General features: G+C 55.0%; 12 protein-coding genes across 12 annotated transcripts; 5 read left to right on the forward strand and 7 right to left on the reverse strand.

Annotated features, from left to right (window-relative positions):
- Positions 1-1,558: 1,558 nt before the first annotated feature.
- IE81DRAFT_349070 (hypothetical protein) lies at positions 1,559-2,019 on the forward strand (the record flags this gene model as incomplete). Its single annotated transcript, XM_025516340.1, has 3 exons — positions 1,559-1,646; positions 1,732-1,855; positions 1,935-2,019. The coding sequence occupies 3 exons, from the start codon at positions 1,559-1,561 to the stop codon at positions 2,017-2,019; spliced, it is 297 nt and encodes a 98-aa protein (XP_025367750.1).
- A 465-nt stretch (positions 2,020-2,484) lies between these two features.
- On the forward strand, positions 2,485-2,973 carry IE81DRAFT_349071 (hypothetical protein; the record flags this gene model as incomplete). Its single annotated transcript, XM_025516341.1, has 3 exons — positions 2,485-2,590; positions 2,666-2,800; positions 2,903-2,973. 3 exons carry the CDS (start codon positions 2,485-2,487, stop codon positions 2,971-2,973), a joined length of 312 nt encoding a protein of 103 aa, XP_025367751.1.
- IE81DRAFT_215415 (hypothetical protein) lies at positions 2,967-3,503 on the forward strand. Its single transcript, XM_025511001.1, has one exon. The coding sequence runs from the start codon at positions 3,130-3,132 to the stop codon at positions 3,454-3,456; it is 327 nt and encodes a 108-aa protein (XP_025367752.1). The 5' UTR covers positions 2,967-3,129; the 3' UTR covers positions 3,457-3,503.
- Positions 3,504-3,551: 48 nt separating this feature from the next.
- On the reverse strand, positions 3,552-4,256 carry IE81DRAFT_349072 (hypothetical protein; the record flags this gene model as incomplete). The annotated part of the gene is made up of 2 exons (XM_025516342.1): positions 3,552-4,150; positions 4,229-4,256. The coding sequence occupies 2 exons, from the start codon at positions 4,254-4,256 to the stop codon at positions 3,552-3,554; spliced, it is 627 nt and encodes a 208-aa protein (XP_025367753.1).
- Positions 4,257-5,189: 933 nt separating this feature from the next.
- Positions 5,190-9,636, forward strand: IE81DRAFT_349073 (hypothetical protein; the record flags this gene model as incomplete). The annotated part of the gene is made up of 7 exons (XM_025516343.1): positions 5,190-5,765; positions 5,953-6,658; positions 6,741-7,027; positions 7,120-7,419; positions 7,481-9,103; positions 9,177-9,457; positions 9,543-9,636. The coding sequence occupies 7 exons, from the start codon at positions 5,190-5,192 to the stop codon at positions 9,634-9,636; spliced, it is 3,867 nt and encodes a 1,288-aa protein (XP_025367754.1).
- A 1,819-nt stretch (positions 9,637-11,455) lies between these two features.
- IE81DRAFT_331507 (hypothetical protein) lies at positions 11,456-11,863 on the reverse strand (the record flags this gene model as incomplete). The annotated part of the gene is made up of 1 exon (XM_025515259.1): positions 11,456-11,863. One exon carries the CDS (start codon positions 11,861-11,863, stop codon positions 11,456-11,458), a length of 408 nt encoding a protein of 135 aa, XP_025367755.1.
- Positions 11,864-13,726: 1,863 nt separating this feature from the next.
- IE81DRAFT_349075 (hypothetical protein) lies at positions 13,727-14,417 on the reverse strand (the record flags this gene model as incomplete). The annotated part of the gene is made up of 4 exons (XM_025516344.1): positions 13,727-13,749; positions 13,820-13,932; positions 14,035-14,221; positions 14,312-14,417. The coding sequence occupies 4 exons, from the start codon at positions 14,415-14,417 to the stop codon at positions 13,727-13,729; spliced, it is 429 nt and encodes a 142-aa protein (XP_025367756.1).
- A 752-nt stretch (positions 14,418-15,169) lies between these two features.
- On the reverse strand, positions 15,170-15,754 carry IE81DRAFT_331508 (hypothetical protein; the record flags this gene model as incomplete). Its single annotated transcript, XM_025515260.1, has 3 exons — positions 15,170-15,365; positions 15,402-15,546; positions 15,649-15,754. The coding sequence occupies 3 exons, from the start codon at positions 15,752-15,754 to the stop codon at positions 15,170-15,172; spliced, it is 447 nt and encodes a 148-aa protein (XP_025367757.1).
- A 1,460-nt stretch (positions 15,755-17,214) lies between these two features.
- Positions 17,215-17,762, reverse strand: IE81DRAFT_349077 (hypothetical protein; the record flags this gene model as incomplete). Its single annotated transcript, XM_025516345.1, has 3 exons — positions 17,215-17,335; positions 17,431-17,581; positions 17,660-17,762. 3 exons carry the CDS (start codon positions 17,760-17,762, stop codon positions 17,215-17,217), a joined length of 375 nt encoding a protein of 124 aa, XP_025367758.1.
- A 2,196-nt stretch (positions 17,763-19,958) lies between these two features.
- Positions 19,959-20,600, reverse strand: IE81DRAFT_349079 (hypothetical protein; the record flags this gene model as incomplete). The annotated part of the gene is made up of 3 exons (XM_025516346.1): positions 19,959-20,064; positions 20,138-20,282; positions 20,510-20,600. 3 exons carry the CDS (start codon positions 20,598-20,600, stop codon positions 19,959-19,961), a joined length of 342 nt encoding a protein of 113 aa, XP_025367759.1.
- A 1,267-nt stretch (positions 20,601-21,867) lies between these two features.
- Positions 21,868-24,595, reverse strand: IE81DRAFT_349080 (hypothetical protein; the record flags this gene model as incomplete). Its single annotated transcript, XM_025516347.1, has 4 exons — positions 21,868-22,422; positions 22,502-22,854; positions 24,114-24,339; positions 24,413-24,595. 4 exons carry the CDS (start codon positions 24,593-24,595, stop codon positions 21,868-21,870), a joined length of 1,317 nt encoding a protein of 438 aa, XP_025367760.1.
- Positions 24,596-26,076: 1,481 nt separating this feature from the next.
- Positions 26,077-27,740, forward strand: IE81DRAFT_331511 (hypothetical protein; the record flags this gene model as incomplete). The annotated part of the gene is made up of 6 exons (XM_025515261.1): positions 26,077-26,137; positions 26,199-26,548; positions 26,800-26,860; positions 26,946-27,320; positions 27,409-27,553; positions 27,632-27,740. The coding sequence occupies 6 exons, from the start codon at positions 26,077-26,079 to the stop codon at positions 27,738-27,740; spliced, it is 1,101 nt and encodes a 366-aa protein (XP_025367761.1).
- Positions 27,741-27,953: the final 213 nt, after the last annotated feature.

Raw genomic sequence — 27,953 nt, forward strand, 5'->3', positions numbered from 1 at the left:
GACCCTAATTCCAGACACCCTTGTAACCCTAACCCTAACCCTAACCCTAACCCTAACCCTAACCCTAACCCTAAAATATCATGAGTAGGCTGCTACGTCCGCTCGTTCATGCCGTTCCAATCGGGGTAAGCTTGACACGAGCTCGACGACCCGTGGTTGCGCAATCAGGGCTCGAGCGAGCGGAGTATACAGCACTCGGTGCGCGATACGCAGGTCCAAAGAGCTGTCAGCGCGAGCTCCATATACGTGGGACAGGGGGGCGCGAAGCTCAAAGTAAGAAGACCGTGCCGCTGAGCTCGACAGTGCAGCCCGCCCAAGCGTAGCAGCATCGAGAGTGCGTAATGCGCGTGCGTCCGCGCCCGGACATGATTTGTGCAGAAACAGAAAGCGAACGTGAGAGTCTGCGCGCCTACGCCTGCTTCGTCACGCCATCGCGGTCCAAAAGGGAGCCGAAAAGGCACAAGAAATTCATTCACAACCAAGGCTCCATCGATGAGGGGGCATACAGTCTTCTTGCACTTGCGCAGTCAGTTTGCGTAAAAGGGAAAAAAAATAGGATCTCGCTCTTCAGCTGCCACGGTCTCAGACGACGGCAGGTCATCCAACATGCTTGTAGCACTGGCTATCACGAGCGAAGCCATGTTCCAACCCGTAGACTCGCGTCGTGTCCGGGCTCATTCACAAATATGATCGAACCTGTCCCAAGTGGCCCCTCCTATGATGATTGTGCTTTGTACAGTCGCGGCAGACTCGGGATCTTCCTGCCTTTTTTTTGGAAGTCGTGCGAACCCAAGAGCCAAAAGAATGTGCGCAGACGCCTTGAGACTCGAATGCAGGAGAGGGGCTCCTTCTCCAAATCGGTACCTGCGGAGTCAGAGGACGTGTTGCCTCCTCGAATCCGAGCGCTGATCTACGGCCAGGCCGTTTTTCTCGCTTCGAGTCAGTGGGCCGCGCAGCCAGGCGCTGTGACCAATTCCGTGCTCCCCAAGGTTCTCGTGACGAGACCAATTGGTGGCTATCCAGCCATTGCCTCGCGCCGGGCCTAGCGCCTAGCGATACGCTACGAGACCATTGGCATTTTTGTGCGACGCCGTTTGGGTCTACCCCTCGATTGCCGGGGCTTGGCGTAGTCGCAATTACCTTTGCCCAGTCTGCTCCGAAGGGCGGCGCACGGAAGAATGCAGACGTGTATTTTGTACCAAGAGCCGTGCAGGCCTCTGTGGACGCCCGGGTCGGGCAGACAGGAGTCCTTTGAGCCACAAATGAGGAGATGCGCCGCAAGCACGCTCGGGTAGGCGTGGACAGTCGTCAGTGTCCGGGCGCAGCCTCCCGAGCGCACCATGGTGCACGCCAGCTGGGTGTCCTTGCAGCACGCTGGATCTCCTTCCTACGCTTGCACCTACAGAGACGGATATAAGAGGTGCTCCAGCTCTTTGGAGTGTCATCCGATCCCCAAGACTCACCGTCCTGAAAAGCTGCCGCAAACCGTCAAAGCCCCGTATTCAAAAAGCCGCCTGCACTACACATCTCATCAGCACACAGCACACTCACGCCCATGATGAAGCTTATTCTCCTCTCAGCCCTCTTGGTGTCCGTGTTCGTCGCCCAGGCAGCAGGTCAAGAGAGAAGCAAGATCAAAAAGTATTGTTCGTAAGCTTCTTGCCAGCGTAGCCATCTTTGTCTTTTCTGACTTTCAAAGAGTTGTTTCCGGCTCTGCCCTGCCCATGACAGCGGTCATCCACAGGCCCGCAGGCTGGACCGACGGGCAAGTGAGCAACGCTTGGGTTACCGAGTGCAAGGCGATTGGAGGCTCGACCAGCGGTCTCCAGTGGGGCGATGTCGCTTGTTTCGTTGGGTAAGTGCCTGCGCTTTCAGCCCTGCAAGTTGACTCGTAGATGAAGGACCTGACGTGACTGTACTCGCTTTGGACGCAGACCGGGCGGCGCAGACCTAGGAGGTCAAGTAATTTCCGCCCTGGAGGAGCAGAACCCCGGCGAGTGGGAGTTTGGCAACGCTTAGTGACGGACCTTGTCTGCTGCCGCTCGTTCGGAGAGTTGCCAGACTCATCGAAGGGCCCCGCAGCAAAGCTGTGCTACCGCTATCTCCGTCACTCAATCCGAATTTGGCTCGCGAATGCCATGCTCTCTTTCCTGACCTGCGCGCTAGCGGGAGCCTGATTGCCCTACTGTGTGCGGACGGGAGTATTCTTTTTGCGAGCGGCGTTGCCATGAGACCTGGGCAGACGCCGGCAGGGGGCGTTGGTCTTCCGGGTGCGGCCGCTGAGGCTCGCTACTCGACACTATCTTGCTAGTCTCACAAGAAGCTCGAAAGTTACGCTGCGCTACAGCCATATGCACCCCACTTTGCCAACGCTCGCTATCCCCACCCCCTCGAGACTCAACAATCTATCGAGACGCGCAAAGTCATCCTCGGATCCCTCGAGCGCTGCTCACACTGGCAGCACGCGGACCGCTGGCGCCGACGATGAAGTCTTTGACCCTTCCAATTCTCCTCTTGTTCTGCTTCACGGATGCAATTTTGGCTCAAGAGGGGCCCATAGGGAGTGCAAGGTCCCGCATCCCTCACTACAGTACGTAAGGCTCTTCCCAATGCCATTTCATGCCGTGCTGCTGACAATTTCCTCTGCTCTCGACGCTCGTCCCAGATCTCATCAAGCGTCCGAAAGGCTGGACCGACGACCAAGTCAGCACAGCCTGGACGAATGCATGCCATGCGATCCAGTCGGAGGCTCAACCAGCGGCTATCAGGCCCTTGCGAACCGAGTCGCGTGCTTCGACGGGTGAGTATCAGCAGCAGCGGGCCATGGTCTCTGGTGCGCGCGCGTTTCTGATGTGGATCGTACGTAGCGTTGATCTTTTCGAACGCAGGCCGACAAGTGCAGACAAAGCTGGCTCCGTGCTTGCGGCGCTGCTCAAGCAAAATCCAGGCGAATGGGTCATAAAGAAGATTTAGGCGGGCGGCCCGGCACCTTCATGCAGTCGCTACTTGACGCCGAGTGGCGAACATCATCAAGAATTTTCCGCAGCAGCCTTGTGCTTGTCCGATTCCTGTCTTAGCTAGGCTTGTCAGTGCAAACCACGACTGCTCACGTCTATCTGGGCGTCTGAGATGTTTGGATCCATCTTGACCGCGATTGGGGTTTTGCAGGCAGGCGTCTCATCCGTTTCCGCGAGCAGCTATTTCGGACACCGGCTCACAATTGTCCATGCTGTCAAAGGCGTTCATTCGCAGTCAACTGGGTGGTCAGCTCCTCGCTTCACCTTTTGTCCGATGTTCGACTCGGAACGGTGCTTCAAGAAGCATGTGCATGTGTATGTCTGGGTGAGGGGTGTCTCGTGCGATGCTCGGTTGACTGCGATACTTGTGTTGCCTTCTTCGTCTGCAACCGTTCGCAGAAGGTTTCCGCGTGATGCCGCTCCCACTCATCTCTTCTAGCTCGGAAACGCTTCAACGGTATGATGGGAGATGGGTTCGAACGCGAATGTATTCACCTGGCAAGGTCCTCGAGCCATCGAGTAGTCTTCCTCCGCCTAGTTGTAACCCTTCACTTGAGGCTCCAAGTCGAGCCAAACGCAATGGTACGCATTGATGGTGACGTTGACATGCGCGGCCGCCTGTGTGAAGGAAGGCCAATGCTTGCCGCATCGAGTGCAGATCCAGTCCATCTTGGCGTGCGCCGAAGCTTGATGCTGCTTGAGCGACAACAGCCTCTTGGTCCTGAACCGACCCGCAGAGTTATCGGCATTGCGGGTGGGATAGGAATGCGGGACAGCGCTGCTGCAAGCCCAGCATTCCCAGTCCTCCGCTTCCGAGTCCAATGCCAGAAGCGCGGACATGCGCTCCTCCACCTTCTCTAAGCGCTTTGCGTGCTTCTGCTCCGTCGTCTCGCGAATCTGGCGCTCCTGCGTACGTTTACCCAGAGCGATGCAGTCCTTGATTGCCTTGACCGCCTCGTCACCCAGAGTGGGCATAGAGTTGAGACGCTGCTTGACGCGTCTCGACGTGTCTTCTGCCGACTGCCTGCGCGCGGATCTCCCACATGTCAACGGGAGGTCTGAATCACTCTCCGAAGAGACAGCGTACATTTGCGTCTCTGCAAAGTGGAACGGCTGGGTGTAGGTACCCGCGCCTGAGCACGCGGAATGGATGGTGCGCGTCAGTCAAGTAAAGGGTCAGCGTGAGCGAGCAGGCGCATTCAGCAACTCACCGAACCTCCTAGGACGAATAGAGCTCATGATGGGAGTGCAACGCTCGTCATGCGTCGACAAAACTGTCTGCCACAAGCTTCCTTCAAGGCCCCGCTGTGAGACGGAGGACACGGGTAGGCATGCAAGTTCAGCATGTATGCGCTCAGAACGGAGCCAAGACTGGTATGAGTCACTGCAAGCTGCTGACCGATGATGGCATGTTGGCAAGCTCAGAGCATATTCGCCGACATGGAGACGTGGCGCAGCGCGATGCTCCAGCTCTCCAAAGGGCTGATGTGCGCGTTAGAGATGGGCGATCCGCGAAAGCTTTCCAGGCGTGAGCTGCCGTCTCCCTGCAGCCCAAGACAAGATGATTTTGAAAGCTCAAATGATCGATTGCATTTGAGATTCCGAGAGGTTCTCCTCTGTTCCAAAGAATCAAAACGAGGTGATCGGTAATGGTGGTGATGAGGAAGGTTCCCTCAGCGCCCAGGTGGACCAACGCACCCACAAAGTCACAAGTCTGGGACTTTCCCTGTGCTCCAAGGCGCAACGCCTGTCCGCAGGCCCGCGCATTTATCCTGCTGTGGTGCCTTTTGCAGCAGCTATGCGCGCATGCATGCAGCGTAGCATGGGCCCAAACAGCGTATCACGTGTCACGCACGGACTCGAGACGCTTGACCGTGATGCGTCTGATGTCTATCCGACCGCGGCGCTTCTCATCCCGTCAATCAGCAGTCGTGAGTTGAATCTCTTCAACATGCACGCTCTCTACTACCTCCTTCACTCTGACTCGCACTGGAGAGAAGACCTCACGCGACACGGCCTTTGCGCGCAAGTCGTGAGCGTATCGCGCAGTCCACCACCCATCGCGCTTCCTCTGCCAAGCCGAGTGAGCTTTGGTTTGGCTTGCTCATCCTTCGACTCAGCTCAGCTCGTCCTGCAGCACCCCACACACAATCGCAGCAGCTTGCTCTCACCATGTCTCAAGCAGCAGCTGAGCAGGTTGCGAGCGGAAGCGGAAGTGGAGGAGCGGTGCCAGCATGGCGCCATTTCAGCTTCTACGATGCCACCAGGCTCTCTGATGCGGAGGATCTGGCCCTGCCTCCTCGATCGCTGCGCAACGCCACGCGCATCGTCGCTCTCACCTCGTCCATCGTCTGTCCACCGCTCCCTGCCTCGCAAGATGCTCGGACAGAGGAGCCGCACGAGGTGCACAGCGACAGCAACGCAGCCGCGCCAGCTCCCTCGTCGCATCCAGATGGCTGCATCATCTCTGCGCAAGTGGATGGTAGGGCTGAGGTGCTCCATCCGCGCACCTACGCTACCCTCGCCAGCTGGAACATGTTCCCGGGCGGCCGAGCAACGCACTTGTCTGTGGATGGCAAGGGGAGACTGGTATCGATCGGAGAAGAGGCTGCTGCGCGCTTTCCCGTACTGAGGATCTGGGATCTGAGACGAGTGCAGCAGCAGCAGCATCATCATCAGGGCGCAGCGACGTGGGCTCCGCTGCTGCTCGCTTCTGCCAGAGTGCAGCATGGAAGCAAGCCTTTGCCTGTGAGTGTCCAGCGGCTGTGCTATTCCTGTGGGCATATTGGCGGGGGACGCGAGAGTCGGCGATCGGAAGCAAGGCGCGGCGCGGCGCGGCGCGGCGCTGCGCTGCGCAGAGCAATTTGTCTGATTTTGTTGCCTTCTGCTGCCCGTCTCTCTCTCTCTCTCTCTCGTCTTGCTCATCGCATCGCAGGTGGCAGCCTTGGCGCACACGCCTAGCCTCACTTACCTCTCTGTAGCGCTAGCCGATGGCTCGGTCTTGCTGCTCCGCTCCGTCGATGCGTCTCTCAGCGGGCCTATCACCAGCACCGCGAACGTTGCAAACAGCGGTGCATTGCGCGGAGACAGCTTAGCGGCGCCGGCATTCCAGCTGCCCAAGTTCAAAGTCGTCTTTCAGCCTTCGAGCGCAAAGTCGGCCAATGCAGCATCCGCAGCAGAGATTGTCACTTCGCTAGGCTTTTGCGAAGTGGTGTCTGCCAGCAGACAAGATGAGGGCAAGGCGGCTGCAGCTGCAGCTGCTGCTGCTACGCACATCGCCTCTCGTCAGCGCCTCAACGCTCGCGGCGAGCTGCCCAGATCGGCGATGCGCAAACAGCAAGGGCAGCATCTGCAAGAGCCGTTGCAGAGCGCCAGCGCGGTGCACCTGCTCATCGTGACGCTCGAGCGCGTGCTGCGGTACAATGTCCTTGGACCATCCGCCGGCAACCCTCCTGCCGTGGTGGACGACGTTGGTTGTGCCCTCTCTTGCGGAGTCATGGTGGAAGGGCCTCTGCTCGCACCATCCTCTGCCTCGACGGTCGATCAGCAATCTGCATTGCAGGGCAAGATGGTCATCGCGAGGCAGGAAGCCATCTACATTGTCGGTGCTGAAGGAAGAGAAGTTTGCTTGGCTTATGATGGTGAGCGCAGTATGACACCAGACTGCGATGGTACAAGCGAGCGTATAGAGCTGAAGCGAGCGTCGACTGCACCCCCCGTCAGAGCCCAAACGGTCCGTGCACCTCCTCAAGACTCACCTCGTCATCATCTCGCCGCCCGTCCCCGCCTCTGCACTCTCCGCGCAGGCTCGCAAGCCTGCGTCTTTAGCCGATCCGGCCGCTGCTAATCTTGGGCGACGCGGAAGTAGTGCACCGAAAGAGGTGGTCAATGTCACCATCTTCGATTTGGTGAACAAGCTGATCGTTTTCAAAAAGGCTTTTGATGGGGGTGTCAGGATGGCGTGGACAGATTCTATGGGCGATATCGCGGTGCTCAGCGACGATGGCACGGTGAGTGTATGCAGGTGCGTGCGGCGAGCGGCACCCAAGAATCGGTGCTGACGAGCATCGCGTGCCTTTCCCTCTTTTGTTTGTCTTTTCAGCTCACGAGACTGGAAGAAAAGGGTTTGCAGGCAAAGTTGGAGATGCTGTTCCGCAAAAGCTTGTACCTGCTTGCCATCAGCGTGGCCAAGTCGCACCGCGCCAAGAGACCCGTGCTGGGCAATGACTCGCATTCAGCCGCTGTGCGCACCTCGGAAGGCCAGCCGGACGATCAACTGCTGGGAGAAATCTATCGCCGGTATGGCGATCATCTGTACGCCAAGGGGGACTACGATGGTGCGATGGCGCAATTCGTAAAGACCATCGGTTTGGGCACGCAACCGAGCTACATCATCCGACAGGTGAGTATGGCCCAATGTCCGATCACAAAGAGGCACTCGCTCATCGCCTTTCCATTCGCAGTTTCTGGACGCTCAGCGGATCGCTCATCTCACAACCTACCTACAAGAGCTGCACGCGCGAGGTCAGGCCAACTCGGATCACACGACGCTGTTGTTGAACTGCTACACCAAGCTCAAAGACGTTGCATCTCTCGACCGCTTCATCAAGCGACCCGTGACGCGCAAGCAACCTGGACAGGATGACACGGGCGACGATGTCTTCCACGAATCGGACGTGGATCAGGATCGCGACGAGCTGCCCTTCGACTTGGCTACGGCGATGCAGGTCTGTCGACAGGCCGGTTATCACGGCCACGCAGCATACTTGGCAAAGCGGTATCATCGGCACGAAGATTACCTGCAGATCCAACTGGATGACGTGCAGGACTACGACGAGGCTCTGACCTACTTGCGCACGCTATCCCCGCAGGATCTGGAGATGCACCTTCAGCGCGTCGGAAAGACGCTATTGGCGAACCGTACTACTGCGACGACCGATCTGCTGATAGAGTTGTGTTCCGGCGCTTTCTCACCCTCTCCTATCGCCATTGGCTCGGGCGTCGATGCGGCTCCTCAGGCACCATCCACGGCAGCTGCGTACCTTTCCTATTTGCAGATTGGCAATTATGCCAAACAGAGCACAGCAGACAACGTGAATGGAGCAGCAAAAGCGGCACCATCCTCCGACGCTCCGCCATACTCGATCGAAGGCGATGCGGGAGAGCAGCAATCCACCACGATGCCGACATACCACACCCCATCTCCTCGCGTCTTTTTCGCTCAATTCATCCGGCACTCTGCGCAATTCATCCGCTTCTTGGAGACTGTCGCGCTGGCCAGATGGGGGCAGAGTATCAATGAGGATGAGGTGCTGGAGCCTCGAGACGCCCCCCTTAAGCCTGGCGTGCTGGCCATGATGGATGCGCCGGGACAAGACCTGACAAAGAGTCTGCGGCAGCTAGGCATGGAACCTGGCGATGACAAGTACGAAGAGGAAGAGAGCGGCGATCAGCGAGCCATTTGGAACACTCTGTTGGAGCTGTACCTCGCCTCTGCGCGCGAGAGAAGTGGACGAGACGGCAGCGGGCAGAATGGTACGGCTGTCATGGAAGGATCGCCCGATGAGCGGCTCGATGCGACGCAGCGCAGAGCGAGATCGGACAGAGCGCTGAGGTTATTGGAGCAGCACGAAGCGTTGCCGTACGATATCACCCACGCTCTGGTAGTCTGCACGACGGAAAATTTCGAGCGTGGATTGGTGCTGCTTTGGGAGAGGCTGGGCATGTACGAAGATGTGATGAAGCTTTGGATGGATGTGGGCAGTGCTGAAGCGCACGCCGCTGGCGGAGCGAAAGCTGGAGCAGCGAAGGAAGCGAGTCATCGAGTCATGGCCTGCCTGCGACGGTATGGCGCTCTGCAACCGCACTTGTACCCCATCGTGCTGCAGTACCTGGTGTCGGATCAGAGCATCCTTGCGAATCATCAAAAGGACTTGTTGCAGGTCATTGCGCACATTGAAGAGGAGAACATCATGGGACCGTTGGAGGTTGTGCAGGCCCTCGGACGGACAAGGGTCGCTACCGTTGGACTGCTTCGCGATTATCTCAGTCGAACGGTTGAGCAGGAACGTCAGGAGATCGAGGCTGTGAGTGCAGAGGTGCAGCTACCGATCTTGGCATCGCTTACGATTTTTCCTTTTTTCTCTGCGCCCATCGTAGGACCAGAACCTGATCACGACGTACCGAGGCGAGACGTCGAAGAAGCTGCAAGAAATGTCGGAGCTGACGGATGCGAACCATCCGCGAGTGTTCCAGATGACGAAATGCACGGCTTGTGGAGGTCAGCTCGAAGTGCCCTCTGTGCACTTTATGTGCAGACACTCTTTCCATCATAGGTGTTTGGGCGATGGAGAGAATGAGTGTCCAGCTTGTGCTAGGGCGCACGCGACGGTGCGAGAGATCAGAGCGAACAATGAAGAGATTGGATCTAGGCACGATCTGTGAGTGCGACTTCGATACGCGAGGTGCTGGAGCGTGAGAATGAAGACGAGCTCATCAATGTCCGATCTGCTCGCTACCAAATAGCTTCTTGCAGCAAGTTCACAATGCGGACGATGGCTTCGATGCCATCGCCAACATGTTCTCCAAGGGATTGTTTGGCGCAAATAGGCTGATATGAGTCTTGTGCAGTGATTGTACACCCTAGATACCCTACCATCATCTGCTGGCATTGCACTCGCACTCACAACTCGACAAAGGTGGATTGGCATTGCTTCGACGACATCACGACCCTTCAGAACGATGCCCTGTCAGCGACGCTGCGATACAATTTCAATAGCATGGAGAAGTCATTGCGGAGGCCAGATGATGCGCTCGGTAGAAGCACTGCATGGGTCTATGGGCGCATCGGCACGATGGTGAATTGTTCGATGGGCGCTTCCAGACGCTTGTTGAGCTCGATGACGCAGGCCTGCGTGTGGTCCACCTGCTTCTCGGGCCAACCCCTGCGCGAAATGCACGTCAGAGGCGTGGGAGAGAAGAGAAGGATGAGGAGAGGTGTTGTCATTGACACAATGCATTTGGCTTTGAAACTCACTCCCAGGCGTAGCAGTAAAGCGCCAAGACGCCTTTGTAGTAGTCCAGTTGGCTGAACCCGTTCGCTCCGTACAGCTGCGTGCAAGTAGCATGCAAGAGACCCTAGCATCATCTGGGGTGATACCTTTCAGCAGCTTGTCGACTTCAAGGCACGGGCGCGCAGCACGAGCTCATCGCAACATTTTTCGCCAGATTACCGAGGACACGCGATTCGCCGAGATTGCCGAGGAGCGAACCCTACAAATTTCGCGCTTGACATCTTGTCCAAGCCAAGTGGTTGCAAATTTAGAGACAGGTCATCAGTTTATTCATTGAACAGGGTAGACGTCGGGCGCGCGCGCGCGCGTTTCGCAGAAGCGCGTGGGGCTGTACACCTGCAGGGATCGCCCGTAGCCGAAAGGATACGGAGAGAGCAAGCCAGCAAGGCGCTCGCTCCCCACGCTTCACCGATCGAGCGGTAAGGCGCTTGCGCGAATTGCGTGCTCTTCGCAATTCGCAAAAAGTATGGAGCAATGATGATGGTATTGCGGAGAGATGGATGGATCGCATCTGTGGTGTTTACATGTGCGTGCATCCAGCGCGTGCGTGCGCGCACGTGACAAAAAGCCCCGCCGGCGGGCGGCCCCCCCCCCCCCCCCCCCCCCCCCCCCCCCCCCCCCTTTCACGCCCCGCTCGATCCGGTACGCAAAAGTCTCAATGAGACGGAAGGGGGGAGGAAGAACCGCTTTGCTTGCTTGCTTGCTTGCTTGCTTGATTGCACGAGTAGAGCAACCCCCTCTCGTATGCCACACGGATGCTTCTTCACACCACACCACATCGCACTGCGATCGAATGGCACTTCGGAAAGTGCAAACGGGGGACATGTCAGCTTTCTGTTCGTGGAGGAGCAGCAGCAAGAAGGAAAGGGCTGCTGCCTTTTTGCTTCGCTTCGCTCCCCTTTTGCATGTTCCTTGCGGTTCGTCCTTCATCAGCTAGGCACGATACATGACGCCCCGACGTGAGAAGGTTGTGTTCTCGACGGCGCTACGACTTGATCTACAGGATGGGATTGGATGAGCCCAGAAATTGGAATGAACGTGGACTTTTGTGGATGAAGTCGGGGTGTGTGAGGGGGTTGGAGGGAAATGGGTAGACGCACGGTGGAGTCTCGAGTTGTAGATCTTCCCGTTCGACTGCTTGAGCAGACATTCTCTCGAGTCTGGTCTAGCGGTGCAGTGCCTGACTATGGGGCACAGGATTGAAGCGTCGTCCTCTCAGCGAACACGGGTCGGATTGGAGCGTCGTTCTCTCAACGCCTGAGGGCAGGAGAGACGTGCGATTGGCGAAGCGTGAGTTTTGGTGAGCGTCTCGCATTCGCTACTGCTATGCCTGCCGATGATCTATCTCCATGAGGGCAATCTTGCTCACTTGCGATAGCCGGTCGTCTGCGCTTCGGCTGGAGACAAGTCGAGCCAGATGCACATGGTGGTGTTCGTCTTTGGGCTGAGGTGTCTCAAAGCCTGATTGTACAGTGCGAACGTCTCGCCACATTTTCGGCACTCCCACCGTTGTCCGGCCGAGCAATGTGCGCCAGCCTGATGCTCCTTGTATGCTATCCAGCCCTTGATCTTCAATTCGCCCTTCTTGTGATCGTAGCACTCAAGGCACTCGTACTCGACATCAGAATTGTCGTTTGCAAACATCTTTTCCAGGTGCAGATTCGTCAAGTGTGTCCGCGCTGCTAGCGCGTCTTCACGCAGTAGCTTGTTGTTTTCGTCTATGCTCTTGAGCGTCTCTTGACTCAGACTGGTCTGGGTTGCATTGTTCGACATATTAGCTTGGGACAGGCAAGACGAGCAGCGAGGGCAGACATGCAAGTCAATCAAAAAAGCGCGAATCCCTCAGGCTCGGCCAAGGACCCTCACCATGTGTTGGACGCGGGGACGATCAGGTATGGGTGCGACTTGCTTGATACCTGGCTGCATAGGCTGAGGAAGAAAGAGTGGACGAGTGAGGCTGTCGAGTCTCGAGCTGCGCCATTGCTCATCTTTATAAGCGCGCACCCGCAACAAGACGAATACTTGATTGAAGCCCTTCCGCTCGACTGCGATATCTGTGCTTCATACCTGATGATGGCGATCAAGCAGCTATAGGAGTCAGCTTATTGAATTGGACGAGGCTTTCTGCATGAGCTCATCTTGAGTACAGCTCTGAGCTCGGCCAGTCGAGTGGCTAAAGGTGCCTGCGCCCATGCACAAGGATCGCGCATCCTATCTTCTGCTGTGCGTATAGCTGCTGCGCATCAGGTCATGACGAATGACTCGTGACTCTTGACTGCATGATGCATAAATAGCACTCACGGCTCACCCTCAAGATGAGTCGATCGTGATTCAAGATGACTCGTCGAGCTCAATCACGCTCGAAACCGAGTGTCTGTGAGACATATTGGTGTCATCACATGCAGAATCTGGAACACATGTCGAGCATCCAATTGAGGCAGACGCCTATATAATAAGCTATATCCACACTGAGATTGCGCCCTCACACATCTTGTCGATCGCGCTCGACAGACCCTAAGCACCTGAGACAAGGGAGCCATATATAGTCATCTTGCTCAGAGTCATTCGTGAGTGATGTTCGAGCAGACAGCAAGAGGACGCTAGCTCGTGACTCGCATGTGATGTCTCACATGTCCACAGCAAAGCTTCTTCGTCAAAAGATATATGACGCCGTCCGAGGAGGTCGACCAAGCAGCAAGAGGGCGAGACTTCAGTTTTGAGCATTCATGACTGTACTCACACTGTGATTCTGATTGAGTCTCGAGAGTCACGAGTGTTCACTCAAAGCACACACAATCAAAAGAAACAAAAGCTAACAAAACATTATTTTGTTTATAGTCCCGTGAAACTTTTGATTGCGGGAGCATTTCGGGACATGTTCGGAATTTGCTCATGGGATTGGACGAGCTAGGCACCTAGCCCGCACTCTGATTGGGAAGTTAGGTAGTGGACGTGCGACCCATCTTGAGGAAGGCGGTCCACACGCGGGGGTGGCCTTACAGGTCTAGCCAGTATGACATGTGCTTGTTTTCTGCTTTTTGTATTGAAATTGTATTCTTGATTCTTGAAGTTGTCTTCTCGTCATCCGGCCCGAATCACGCGCGCTCCTTAGCGAAACCCCAGAGGGGGATTCGAACCGTGTTGGACAAGACCAAGCCTGAACAGCGGTCCGTCATACTCTCTTCAGCAAATCGTGAATCGTGGTTGGATGCTCAACCCACTGGGCCACGTCGGCGCTTACCAGTAAAAAGTTGGACACACGTACAGAAGGCGCGACGCGCGCGCCGCGCATGCACGCCTGCATATATGCCTGCATATGCCCGCGGCGTCCATGCATGCAACCGCAACCGCAGTCGCATTAAGTCCCTGCCTGCGCCTGCACCTGCGCCTGCTCGCTCGATTCGTCTTTCTTGACTCAGATGAGCCACACTTTTGACTACGCATGAGCACCCTTCTTCCCGTGAACACATACTCCTCACAGGCTCATGAGAGATGGTGGCGAATGCATTAATTCAAGATTGACATTTCATTCGGAGACGACTCGCCCGCAATTTTGCATATGCCGCGCGCTCCACATTTTCCAACCCTCACACCGCCATTCAAATTCAAATCGTCGGTGATTGAGCCGAGCACCGTTTATTTGCGCAAAGCTTTTCGTTCTGGCTCGAAGGCGCGGCGCATCCGGGCTTTGGAAGACATCGTCCTTGCACGTTTCATCCTTTGCTTTACGTGGAATGGCCAGTGTGTAGCCCAGCCACCCAGCGGAACCCTTGTCGTGCAGCTCAAACGCATTCAGCATGTTGGTGCAGTGAGCTGTGCGGTCGTACCAGATCCCATCCTTGCTGCAAAAGTCAAGCGGGACAATCAAACTGTGAGGTCTTGCGCTCGCCATGTTGCATGCGGGTTGTTTGAAGCAGCTCGTCGGAGGAACGCAGAAGACTCACCCGTACGAGTGACAGTAAAAGGCGATGACCACTTGAAGTTCTCCATTCTCCTTTTTCTTCTCAAACGTTCCGAAATCCGTATTCACGATTCTGCTCTCGTCGTCGTAGATTTCGTGACATTTCTTGTTCCAAAGCGCTGCTGCCGCATCATCTCCACCCACCTCCTTCGTCGAGCTTTGGTAAAGCTCTGGCTAGACGAGAATGAATGCAGTGTGAGTGATTGGCTGGCTGGCTGGCTGAGCGATCGGCACACGGCCGCGCAATGAGCGCTACTCACCCCAAAAGCCAAATGCCGGTATCTTGACGGGCTGCAGGCCTTGGCTCCCGCCCATCAGAAGGCCGCATACGACGAGCAAGCTGACGTTGAGATTGAAGAAGAGCATAATGGGCAGATATCAGGGAAGATGCGTTTTCTTGAGGGGTACGAGATGGTAAGACGGTAGGCGAGCAAGAGGGGATGTGAACGAGACAGAACGCGAAGCCTTATACGCAAAGAGAGGACCACAAAGTGATCAGGCTAGCATACGCAGGACGCAGCTGGCAATGCTCGGAACATCAGAGAATCACGTCAGCCGCTGCTCGCCAGCAGATGACCCCAACGCCACCCGCGATCAATGAGCTGCGCCTCCGGCCTCGAGATCGTCCGATGGCCGCGGACCTCACGGGGCTCAAACAAGAAGCATTCTAATTCGCTTCATCGGAGCATGTAATTAGGTGAAGGAGCACCGCAATCGTCTCGTGCTCGTGTCTGCTGCATCAGACGTCAGCTGTTCAGACACTGTGCGCTCGGTCGATTGCAGTGAGCAGCCAGAAAGTCCGGCCGCGGGAAAGAAAAGACGAGCACCAAGACATATCACTCATCTATACTTCAAGACATTATCCATCCATACTTGTCATTCAAGAAAGCTCACAGCACGAAAGCGCACAAGAGCTAAAGGTGCGAGTATATGTGCTATGAAGCCTGCTCAGCTTCGCCTCACAAGATCGACGACGACAAGTGACTTGAGATGTACACGGTCCCTGCAACACTGCAGGCGAATTGACAGGGATGTGACCCGCTTTGGCCCGTATTACATACGTCTTTGCCGTCCAGGCTTGCCCGACCACAAAGAATCGCAACCCTGACATGATCATCTCAGCGTTGCTTGGGCTTGTACAAATCGAGCGCCTTAGCTTCCCAAGCCGTCGGATGATCCGTCATTGCGTTTTGGTTGATCCAATTCACAAGGTAGTCGGTATGGTCCGACCAAATCTTTTTGTGCCCCTTTCTGTCATTCTTGTCGAATCTAGCATCGTACACGGACGCCCGCTTAGCCTCTGATCTCTTCTGACTGCAGAGAGGAGCAGAGAGGAGTCTATGCACTCACTCAAAGGTGTGACAGTAGAACAAGTATACTCCAGACACCTCGCCAAAATCACTCGTCGTGTCCGCTCCGTACTGGTTGGCGCAGAGACTGTTCCATGCTCCCGGGGGATCTGCGTCCCAATCCAATGGGTTGCCTTTGGTCAGTTCTGCAGCGGCCGTATGTGTTTTTGTTTGGCACAACATGCAAAGAAGAGGTGATGAGCGCGAAGACATATGACAAGCTTGATGAACTGCTGCGCTGCACTCACGCCACAGAGCGAAGCCCGGGAAGTGGAAGCCATTGGCAGGCATGGCGCTGCTAGCCACCAAAAGCCCAGCCAGCACGAAATGAGTCAACAGCTCGCAACAGCGCATCACGTTTGGATAGCTGTGGTTGAAGTTTTATAGAGATATTCTTCGAGGAGGGGAATGGCGTCAAGGCAAGAGACACTCTGGCAAAAGGCAAATATATGGTTGGTGAGAGTCTCGAATGGGAGGCTTCGTGTACTGTAAAGATCATAACAACAAGGAATGCTGGGCCTCGCGTCCGAAATGGGGAAATGGCTGGGAGGGAGAAGCAAAAGATCGTCGAGGGATCACATGGCTGGCATCCGGTAGCTCGACATGTTAGCGAGGCTGCACGGCCGGATGTCTCGATTCTGCAACGAGAGCACTTCGCAAGCATATTTCTCGGGCGTATCCCAGGAACAGCTGATTGAGTACAAGTACGCCAGTACTGAATGCTCAATCACGGTTGTACTACGGTCTCTTGTCGTTCCTCGACGTGGTAAGCCTGCATGACCCTCGGATGAGGTATCCCGCGCGTACACGGGCCTTCGAACGCCATCAAAGTGATGCCCGTGCCTTCATTTGTCGCAGCTAGGCAAGTGCCGATATCACGCAACTCCGATCGAAGAGGAGATGAGCGATCGTACAGCAGTCAACCCCGCGCTCGACTGGCACTTCTGGCGCGCTTATGCTCTACACGGATGATGTGGTTCATTGGCAAGATGTAGACACTGCATATGTGCATGTTATGCATGAGGCGCGCTCGCGACATTTTTCGAAGCCGGCTGCTCAGTCACGCGAGGGAAGGAGACGCGAAAGATTGGAATCAGTCATTGCGATTGACGAGTCTTCTTGCGAACGCTTGATTAAGTAGACTCTGACCCACGCTGCTATTGAGCGCACGATCCCCTTCTCTGCATGAGGTATCTGAACGGTCCAAATAGCGCACGGGCCTCCATTCGATGCACGTGTACAAGTCTCTTCCAATTCGTGCTCCCACTCGATACGGATTCGATCTTTTCTCACGAAAGCTGCTTGGGGACTTGAAGCTTCCAAAGACAACGTTCGGATGAAACCGCCATATCACTTCCTGAATTGCGCGCAGACGGACATGCTTATTGTTCATTTCGCGCCAGGCACTGTCCAAATTTCATTTCGGGACCTTACAGGCACTCGAGACCGACACCACATGCGTGTGCAGTCATGAACATCCGGCGTACCACTAATCGTAGGCGTGGTGGTGCCGCTTACGGAGCTCATTGCTTTTGCCCGCTTTGTAAACACACCACGATGGGAGTCATTCGTTGAGTGACGCAGACATGAGCAGACTGAGGGTTAGATGCGTTCGATTGATAGCAAATTGCATTTCTTGGAGGCACGATGCTGTCAAGTCAGCGTTCAGCGCTGACAGAAGACCTATCGCAGTGAAGTCTAATCCAAGCATTTGCTTTCCCCCACGTGGAGCTGGACAGACCTTGCTGATGTCGAGCTCTGCACCGTCTCAGATGAAGTGAAGCACTGGTCCGATGCGTCATACAATTGTTCTCTCAGCCGCTCTCCTTCGGTGTGCTCTCAATCTTCCACTCCTCCGTGCCGGGCTCGCGCACATGCTTGTTGATGTAATCAATGACTTCGCCCGTGAGGTCGCGCGGATCATCACTACCCGACCTGCATCGTGCAAAGCAATTTGTTCTCAGCAACATTTAGCTACTGTTCGCACTGAGCGATGCTTGGACTAATTCTGAGTCATTCGCGGCACTCACGTCGGCGTACGACAGAACAGAGCTATCTTTCCATGATAAGGACCGAAGCTGCCATTCGAGCCACTTGTCTGCGCATAGTTGACGCGACAAGTGTTGAGAAAGAGACCCGCAGCGTTTGGCACAGAGTAGTCTCTCAGTCCAGAGGTCATCTCTGAGACGTCAATGGGCCCAAGAGCGGTTCAGCATGCTACGCATGCGCATCAGAAGCGAGGCACACAACATCACTCACTGTAAATCCAGGGACTGTTGTCGTCGAATCTCAAATTCGGATACTCGGTATACGTGGAACCTGCAGCCGCAATGGCCATAGCGAAAATGAGCTTGGCGAGCATGCTGAAGACGTCGAGGGGTGATGTCTCGAATCGGCAAATGATGGTGTCGTGGCAACGATGCAATGGAGGAGAGCGCGAAGGGTACTTATATCATCCCAGTAAATGCAGCAATTTCTTTCCTGCTCACAATTGTGGGCACCTTGTCCTCTCATGTGGCAAATGCGAGTCTGGTGCTGTTCGTAGATCGGCCCACCCGAACTGTGCGATCCCGGCGCAGCATCAATTTGCAACGGACTGCCACGGTCCGGCCGCCTTCGTATCGCACGTCGCGCCCAACGGTCACTGAAATTTCGCGCCAACGACTTATCGAGTCTGATATTCACTGTCCGTTGAGAAAGGGCCTCAATCGAGTGGCTTTAAAGACACAAATCCGTTGTTTCAGCTCTCAGCGCTGACCGATGGATGGAACAGTGATTTTATGAAGCGCGAATCGTTTTTGCCGCGTACTTGCTCCATCATCTGCGCGAGCCTTGCCTGCCGAATCACAGAGCAACAATGCGCCCGCATACTGTTATATTGCGCATTCGCTTCATTCTCATTTGCTTCATTTCAGTTACTTGGAAGGGCCATTATTGTTGGCCTCGAGTGTGTATCGACGCAAGCCCGAGAATAGCTGCCCGTGCTTCAGATCGACATGGGCTCGATCGCCCATTGATGAGTGCCGGGCTCAAGAGAAGCATTGATACTGTCAATCACTTTGGCCGTTCTGTCCTCCAAATTGCCGTCGGACCTATCACAATAAGAAGTTTATTTTCAGAGGCGCTGAGGAATGTCAAGCTCATACCTGACTCACCCAATGCCTTGACACCAGAGCGCCGTGACACCTTTATAAGCACCAAAGTCGCCATATCCGCCTTTGCCGGCAACGTCTGGGCACACGTGCATGAAGAGCTGTCTAGCGGTGTCCGGATGAAAGCTTTCCAATCCATGCGACAATTCTGAAAGGCAAAGTGTGAAAGTGAACTTGGAGTCTTGTGCAGGAAAAAGATTTTAGAACTCGAGTCGCGAATTTATTCTTTTGACTCACTGTAAAGACCAAAGGTCGACACGAGAATGTCGGCAGAGACCCGACAGACCAAGAGGACAAGAAGTCCGAGAGCGAAGACTTTTGCAAGCATCCTGATAAAGCTGGCTCTCGCACGTTGTTGTAAAGAGCTGTAGGCGCGCCATTTGTGAGGCTCAGAGCTGCGCGTTGTGGCGTTGTGGGCCGGTGGAGCACCAGCGTCCTCTTTATACGCGCCCTGGAGAACCGAGACAGAATGTGCTACCCATCGTGTCGAGTCTGTTTGAGCACGGACGACGTCAACCCAATCAAAGCGGGACGTCAACCTACCACGATCAAAGCGGTAGTGTGAGTCCACTCTCGCTGACGTGTTTTGGATGTCTGCGTTTACAGGCATTTGCTCGACGTCGGCTCCCCCCCCCCCCCCCCCCAAAAAATTCTGACGCAAGGCCGGGCTGATAAACATCCTCGAGCTAGAACTGCCCCATCCGCAGTATCCATGTCGCTATTTGACGAGACTTTTGAGGTCATCAGTGTCTGTAAACGCGTTGAAGTCCGGGGTGTGTCTGCCTTCAACGGATTCGCGTGCGCGACGCGGCTGTATCGCGTGCCGAGATAGAAGTGTGGCTCAAGAGCGCGCAAATTCTGCCACACTCGTGACTTCTGGAGCAAGATGCGAGTACGAAAGCAATCAAATGGCCGTACCCCGCAGCGTGCAATGCGCAAGGCAAAGGACGATGCTGTCGAAGCACGTGACTCGCATGCCCCTGCATACTGATGCATACGTGAACACCTCTCCCGCACCTCTGACTCTCTCTCTCTATCATCGCTACTATCATCGTCTCCCGTGAAAGCTGTGTGTGATCTTATAGATGCCTGCGGCTTGATAAAGGCCACAGATGCGTGTGCACAGCGAGGCAAAAGATATTTGTCTTTGCTTACACACTGTCTGAGTACTGGCCCACCATGCTCGTGGCTTGGAACGCAGGCAATGGCAAGCGGAGCCGATCTCAGTGGGAATTCCGAATGACCTCTAGTCAGGATCTTCGTCGTGCTTATGGAAATTTCACGAACAGCTTCACATTCATCATAGATATTTGTGCGGCATGGATGCACTCATCCCATAGCTCAAGGACTCGAATGACGTGCTACGAGATGGAAGGTTTTGCTACGGCGACAATCTGCATGTCGTTTCAGAATTGAACTTGCACAGCTTCCCATTTGTGAGTAGCGGGGTCTAGAGCGCCGTTGAGCACGTCGATGGTGTGCGAGGTCTTGTCTTCCTCATATCCATTGTGGCTGTCACGATCGAGCGTGCCGATCATGAGAAAAAAAGGTTTCGAAAATTCCCGCATGCTTCGGAGCAACTCACTCCGGTCCGTGGCAGAACAATGCCGTATAGCCATTGTAAGGACCAAAGTCGGCACGGCGGCTTTCACCATACTCCTGTGTGCATACGTGGAGCCATAGCTGCCGAGCTGTGTCTGGATGGAAGCTCTCCAGACCATGGGTCAATTCTGAGAGGTACCGCACCGACGAAGTGGCTGGTTTCAGCAATCAGTATTCAACGCACGGTCCTCTTCCATGCTCGAGACAAATGAGCGGTCTGAAGAGCGCACAGGCCTCCACCTCATGCATGAATATATGAGTCTCTTCCAGTTCGATCTGTCGAGCTCCCACTCGTCACGAATTTGATTCCTTCCCGCAAGAGTCACCGCTATCTCGTTGTGGGGAGCGCACTCACTCCAAAGGCCATACTCGGGAGGGGTGAAGATGATGCCGGACTGACAGCTCACAAGCGCTAAGAGTGAAAAGACGTATACTGTAGAGAACATTGTGTAGCACGAGCTGGTTGTGATGGTTGTCGCTGAGAGAGAGACTTGCTTGAGAGAGCCCCGGGGCGCTTGCTCCTGAGGCCTGGAAGCCCGTAGCTATATCAGCGCGCTTCTAGCTACGAGCAGCGCTCGGTCTTTGTCATACTCGGGTGAGCGCTTGGCTGCAGCGAGCCGACACATCTTGGCCGTTGATGAGGAAGTCCTTGTATTGACCTGTCTGCACAAAGGGCGCTCAGAGTAGCACAGCGATGTCTACGGCATGTCGAAGCGAAAGCCACGCCGGTAAGCACCGGTTTCCTTGACGGCGCCTGCATTGGTCTACTCGCTCGCGATAGACGCTCTTCGATCGCTCAGCGGCCAGCAAAAGCTTGCCTCAAAGTATAGGAACCCTCCATCTGCATGCTAGCTGTGTGAGCAACTCGCTACAGTGGCCAAAACACCGATCGCGAGTGTCATGAGTTCATTTCAGCGCCCAGGACCGCTCTTGCTACGCCCAAAAAAAGCGAGTAAAGGTACATCGACGCACATCGCCGCGGGCGATCGAAGGCCAAGACCTCCCTCGGTCACTGCTACGACCCGCAGCCCGTTTCGCCGAAACGATGCATGACGCAATTTTGATTTGCCTCTCAACGTCTTGTCTCTCATCAACGAATTCCTCTCGGACTCCCATGCACATGCGCTCGCTGCACTCTAATTTCTCACGACTTGATGGCGTGCAAATCACACCTATAACTATAGCCGACGCTACCGCAGCACTTGACTATAGGGTCCGTTAGCTGATGCTCGTCGATCTGAACTTCCGCGGCTGGATACCTGATCGTGGATGCCGATCGATTAAAATTTCAAGTCACTCGATCGTAATTGGACATTTCCAAACACAAATCTTTGCTTTGAATCGAAAATGACAATTGACCAGGTCATTGACGATTCACATTCAAGATGCTCGACTTGAATGCCCGCGTGCATGCATGCATAGGGACCGCGTCTCGAGTCAGAGCGCCGCGCCGCGCCGCGCCGCGCGAGTCAAGAAGAGTCTTTTTTTTTGGCGCTCCTTTTTGCTTTCGCAAGACTGATCAAGCTGCGTATCGACAATCGCGAGTTGCTCTTTGCCTTGCTTGGCAGTCTTTTGGCTTTCCCTCGTCTTGCCCTTGATACGTCGACTGTACACCTGCAGCACCGACGCCTGCCATAGTTATCGGGGAAAACAAATAAAAATAGTGGTGCAAACGAGAGAGAGACGGTCCCACGTCTTGCCTCCCCAACCCCTTTACTTGCGCGCAGAAAATCTGGAGCTTGGGCTCGGTATAGGCGTAAAGAGGCGGTGCAAAAGCCTCGAAGAAGATGGCTGGTCTGCGCTACTGAAGCCAAAATTCGACCTTCCCGAAGCGGTGGATCGTGACAATCTGCTTCCGTTTCCGAAAGACGTGGGAGACCGAAGGCCTTCCGTACGGCCTGACGCATGAGATGCGACGGCAGACAAGTTGGAGGAGAATGTGGGTGAGAGCGTGTTGCGGATGGAGGAGGTACGCTCTCTCAGTTCTCTCGCTTGCCTCTGCTCCTGTAGGGAAAAAGCGACTCTATTGGCTTCTCGCAAGCTTGCTGAAGGTCTCAATGCGCTCGATGCAGTCTCGTTCGGGTCGAGTCGTGATGACAAAGAGTGGATGGAAGCGTTCCTTTGCGTAGCGGCAAGCGGGTCCGTACTCGTGCGCACCTGTCCGACTACTTCGAGCGCGTCGTCCTCGACAGTTACGTCCAAACGGCCTTCCGATAGCGGAGATAGTGCAAGCGAGCGAGGCGTCTCGCAATCATGGAACGCGTTGACCTGGAGGGATTCTCAGTGCCGCACTAATCTCAGCATAATCGGCACGGCACAGATGAAAGATCAATTAAGGTCGACTCACCAGTGGCACGTCGGTGCTCAGGTCACGCGTCGGGACCGGTGCGAGGAGCGTACGGCCAAGGTGCAAAACGAGCGCTGAAGCTTCTTTGGCTGTCAATTGCGATTCCAGCCGAATGGTAGATCCACACAGACTTGCGCGATAGGTGTTTGCCGAATCCTGCGGGCGTTGGGGAGGATAGCCCTGCCGCATGAATGATATCGCATCCCATGCCTGCTGGACAGTCAATTCCACACGCAGCTCCAGCCTCGAGCCGGTCAGAGAGAGTTTGCAGAGCTCAATTTCGGGCGCTCCGGAGGATGCGGACATTGCAGTGAAGAGCGGGTTTGATGGACTAGGCGTCACGCGCCAGGCACCTGGATAGCAGGGCAGAGATGATGAATCGGTGTTCAAAGTTCGGAGCGAAGGCATCTCGGACGACTTGCTAGAACTTTTCGATGCAAAGCATACACTCACGGCTATGCTAGGCTCGAGAATTGTAAGCAAGGCCAGCAGCATGACCTCCACTCAGGACGAGCTGAAGGGGCCACGTGCAGGCTCAAGATCGATCGAAGGCGAGTAAAGTGCGCCATCGCCACGATGAGTGTGTCATGGCGCATCGTCCTTAAGCACGTCATGGTGGTGGTGCGCGAGGAGCATACATGTGCCTTGATGCGCTTAATTGCGGCGGTGCGGATGTGGGCGTCGAGAGGATGCTATATGAATCGTGGGCCGCGCGCGCGTTGCAACAGGGGCTGCACCTATCGTCTTCCTGCACGTCTGCCGAAGGAGGACGAAGACGGCCCGAAATGATGGCTGAACTGAGTCGCGCCGTAGTAGTCTGTGGACTCATCCACGTCCGTGGGCGTTTTCAAAGCTGACAAGCAGTACACTTCCATCCTTCAGTCAAGCCTTCGACGAGTGAGAGAGAATCGGCTTTTGTCGCTGACACGGTGCATTGTTCAAAAGTTCCGAAACAGTCAGAGGGTCTTCTTGATTCGAACACGAACAGCACGCATACCAGCGCGATCGACTTTCACGATGAATGCATGGACGGCAAAGGCGCTGAGAAGATTGTGATCCAGCCGAGAGACATCCGATCGACAAGGCAAGCTTCTCAACAACACTGATTGGCAATGTAGTGAGGAGAAGGGAGATATACTCGAGGGCCCAGCGGTGCCGCAAAAAAAATTCACCACGCTTATTGTTTCGGTTGAGGGACGGAGGTGCTGTCTATGCCATGTGAGGAGCAGCGGGAATTGCTTTGGTGGCGGCGGCGCGACGGGGAATGTTGGTGCGCATGTCAATAGTCGAAAGTAGAAACCTGACCTCGCAGCTCGAAAGCCTCCTTTGCGTACTTGTTCCTAGTCCTCTGTGGCGCTTTGAACTGCCTGATCGCTCAGCCCCAACGGATTCATCGCCAAGCGCCTTCGTTTGTACTTTTGGCAAGAAGCTGCATCGCAACAAGCTACGTCCCGGCCCGGCAAAGACATCATGCAGGATGTTTCATTTTGAAGCGCACAGAGGAAGGTGGCCTTGCTGGACGATGAGGTGGCCGCCGAGCGATCAGCCGTGTGTCTCGCTCAAGCACAACCCTTCATCATCGATCCTTGCCACCACCCTCACCGCTACTCACTTGACAGAGACTGCGCGATCAACTTCTGTGCCTTTCTTTGTTTCTTGGTCATGTGCGCACGGCTCGCATCCGTCCTCTTCAAAGGCTTGGGCTTGGGGTGCGCACTACTACTCGCGCACTCTTTGGAAGCGTGCGGCAGGGTAGAAGCGGCGCTGGTGAATGCTGGGCGTGCAGGTCCCGGATGCGTTGGCAGAGGCACCGAAGGGAGGGGGCCCGCTTCGATAGCCTGAAAATGCAGCGTTGCTTCAACATATCTGTCTTCCGCGCTCCGCAAGGACACGTCCCCCGTCACGGCTCACCAACACTCCAAGACCCGCCGAGCTTGTCGGAGCTGCAGAAGAGCCCATCAAGCGCCTGCGATTGTGTATAAAGTTCCATACCGCTAGAGCTTCGTCGGAGGAGAGTTCCATCGTAGAGCGCCAATCGTGACCTTGAAAAGTCACCTTGACCTTTTTTTGATCGTTGCTGGGTGCAAGGGACATCGCGTGGTTAGAGGGTCTTGCTGAGCAGAGCAGGTCAAGTGCGCCTTGATATCGATCAATCTGCGCTGCGGTGTGCAAATGCGCGGTCGAGTGGTCTGTCAAGGACAAGACGGGGGATGATGTGTGCACAGGCGTACATGTAGTAGTGCCTCTCTAGCAGCAAAGCTGAGCTTTTGACAGATGTGGCGCCCTCTTCGCTCGGTGAAGGAGGCTTGAGAGCTTCAGCAGCTTGCGAGCACAGACAGAGTACTGACGACTCACGTGACTGTTCGTCAGGTGCGTCTTGAGCAAGAATACTCCTCACCTTCTATTATACGAGATGAAAGCTGCACAAGGTTGTCGGATGATCAAATATATCAGGTATGCTATTCACAATTCTCGAGTCAAACGATCATCTATATACACGGCGGTGGAAGGACTCCGGCGCAATTTGTGGTCGCCGCATGCATGCAGGTGGGCGCGCGGGCGCCGTGGGCCATGCACAGATTCAGCATCCCACACAGTCACGAGTCACGCGTATACAGTACGTTCACATTCAAAATTCGTGCTCGTGACACAAATTGTGATTCCGACCATAGTTCATTTTTGCTTTGACTTTTTGAAGCAACATCACCGCGGCTGTTTTCAATCCGACTCATATAGATCCATGCAAGAGGTCGACATGCAGTCGTGAGTGAGAGTCGATGAGGGCTGGCTGCATGCATGCATGCAGCCCAGGGTCAGGGTATGTGCAGTGTGAGTGCAGACCATGTCCCGTGACGCATCCACGCGGCCCCCTGCGCATCCGCATGTAAAGCGTCGCTCGTCACGTCCTATTGATCTGAACGATCAACAACCACCATCGACGCTGGCAGACCCGTTGGTCGTGAGTTTGATCTGGATTGCTGATCGACATCGTTACCGATAAAGTCCTCTTCATCAGCACAGCAGCTGCCGAATGTGCAGAAAAAAAAAAAGATGACATTCAGCTTGCCAGCCAAGATGAACCATCGTCCTTGCTCGGCACCGCACGCAGGCTCCTGCACATCCTCATCAACATATTGTGGCGCCCTCGAGGTGACGCGTACATGAATTTGAGTGATCGACTTTTCAATCTTGCTACACTCTACGTGCTCATCACCGCCAAGATGATCAGGCGGGCGCGCAGTCCGAACACGCTGTTGATTGACTTGCAGGGTCATCAAACAAGTTGTGGCGTGGATGTGGGTGTCCTGCACCTCGTAGAAGGCTTCATGCACCAATAGAGAGCATCGCGTGCCCTGTGAGTGGTGTATGATTGCTTGGATACTCGTGAATGCTGACCATGATGAAGGGAGGGCTTGCGACATGCACGAACCTTTGGCCACACGCATTTGTGGACTGGAACGGGACTATAAATGTCCATGCGGACGCAGTCTCTCACGCCGTCATCCGTTGGAACGAAACACGATTCTACGAAGTAACGAAGTGAGCAAATCTGCGATCCAGAAATCACTAGCACCATGAGAACCGAACGTCTTTCCGAGTCGCAACGTGACACTCAACGCGCACAAGTAGCTGAAGGTACGTTGTAGGTTAGTCTCTCGGTGGGATGAGGACACTCACATTTAATTCGCTGTTCCAGTAGTGCACGCAGAGACTTGCACCTGTGCCATCCTCGAGCTGCCATCGCTGACGCAGGAAGTACTTCAATCGATCAGCTTTCGCAAGCAAGTGCGTAGAGAGGCAGTGTGCCCTCGAGACAAATTTGTCAAAATCGAGGTGCACGAGGCATTCGACTACCAATTTTCCGAGTGGCTATGCGTCAACTGCGCAACCACATTTTGGAGTGCAAAAGAGATAGTCAAGCACATCTACGGCGGTGCAGCTCACAATCCCAAAGGGTGTAACTGGGAGAATGTGGGGGTCAGGGAGGTGGAGCACAGTCTCAACAAGCGCAAAAAAGCATTTCAATCCGCTGCCAACTTGACCCAAGTATGTATCAGCACGACTTTGGCAATCATCTTGTCAAGAAGCTGGAAAGGCAGAAAAAGCTCACCCACAAACACCCTTTTTCGACCGTTCCAGAGTCGTGCAGCTAAACGTAGGCGCACTCTAACAGCGATGCCTATGACCGACTTCCCTTTGGATCTCGACGACTAAGCGTAAAGATAGTCCGCTAACAAGTTTCAGCAACCGCTCCTTGGGCATCCAACAGCTCTCAACGTGCCTCATTTGGTGTACAGTTTCAAAAGCCGAGCGCAAAAAATGCCATGAAGAACTTCTTTGACGAGATGGAGGGTTCGAGTGTGCCGTCGGAGAGCTGAGCTGATCCGAAATCCATACCTGGGTAGAAGTTGACTTGGTAACTGCTTAATGCACCCTAATGCAGACATTTCGGCTCGCACTCACAGTGAATCTGGCGTCAAGCGACCCTCGCGGCGGCCATACGCGCAGCCAAGCTTTGTCCATCGTCCCACCGCAAGGCTTTGCTTGGAGGTGGCAAAGCTGAAATTTTCGAGGTGTACGAATGCCTACAAGACACGCCTGCATCTGTCATCTTTCAATCGAACAAGCGCTGTTCATAAACCACTCCTGGCCATCAACCACGCTCAACGTGCTTCGGTCAATCCCTTCTACCTCTGCCCTTGCCTTCTACCCTCCCTGTTCATCGGCAACATGATCAAACTACTCACCTGCATGTCCCTCGTGAGCGTCTTGATGACGAGCACCTCTGCTTGGGTCCAGCCTGGCTACGGGCTTTGGAGTGAGTGACGAACGGGACAGCACACTATAAATCCTTGCACGCCGCTTGCTCGCTGACAACCGCCGGGAACCCTTGCGCATCTCCCTAGAGCTCACAAGCAGCCTCACGCTCGACGAGACGGAAGCGCACGATTACTGGGTGCAGGGCTGCACGGAAAAGTGGGGCAAGAATGCCAGAGCTGATTTTGCCTGGATCGAAACGTCCAGGTACTATGCCTTGTACTGTCATCAAGCGTGAGTCGCGCACTTGGTCCCTCTGCCTGCTCTTCCTGCTCGTGTACCCAAGGAGACTTGTCACTCCCATTTCTGCAGCGGAGACTATGCCGGATCGGACAAGACTTCGGAAACCATCGACTATGTCAACTTCAACGTACTTCCCAAAGACAAGGCCGATTGGCGAGTTGAGGGGATCCCGATTTGAGAGCCGAGCCAGCAGCGTTGAAATGCACCTACAAGGCGGCGCCTCCGAGTCGGCTTTGTGTCAGATGTAGTGCATGGCAAGATGCTCAATCACAAGTCAATGCATGTCGTGAAGCCTGCAACTTGACCCGGTGCGTGATCTCGTGTATCGGATCACTGCAGGGGCTCGTAAAAGCCACGTCTCGCAGCCACAGAACGGATCAAGACGTGCTAT

This window comes from Ceraceosorus guamensis (genome assembly GCF_003144195.1).
Source record: "Ceraceosorus guamensis strain MCA 4658 unplaced genomic scaffold IE81scaffold_62, whole genome shotgun sequence".
NCBI classification, from domain to species: domain Eukaryota; kingdom Fungi; phylum Basidiomycota; class Exobasidiomycetes; order Ceraceosorales; family Ceraceosoraceae; genus Ceraceosorus; species Ceraceosorus guamensis.

Bases quoted from the DNA above. Each gene is read 5' to 3' on its own strand.
- IE81DRAFT_215415 (XM_025511001.1), top strand. From the start codon at position 3,130: ATGTTTGGATCCATCTTGACCGCGATTGGGGTTTTGCAGGCAGGCGTC.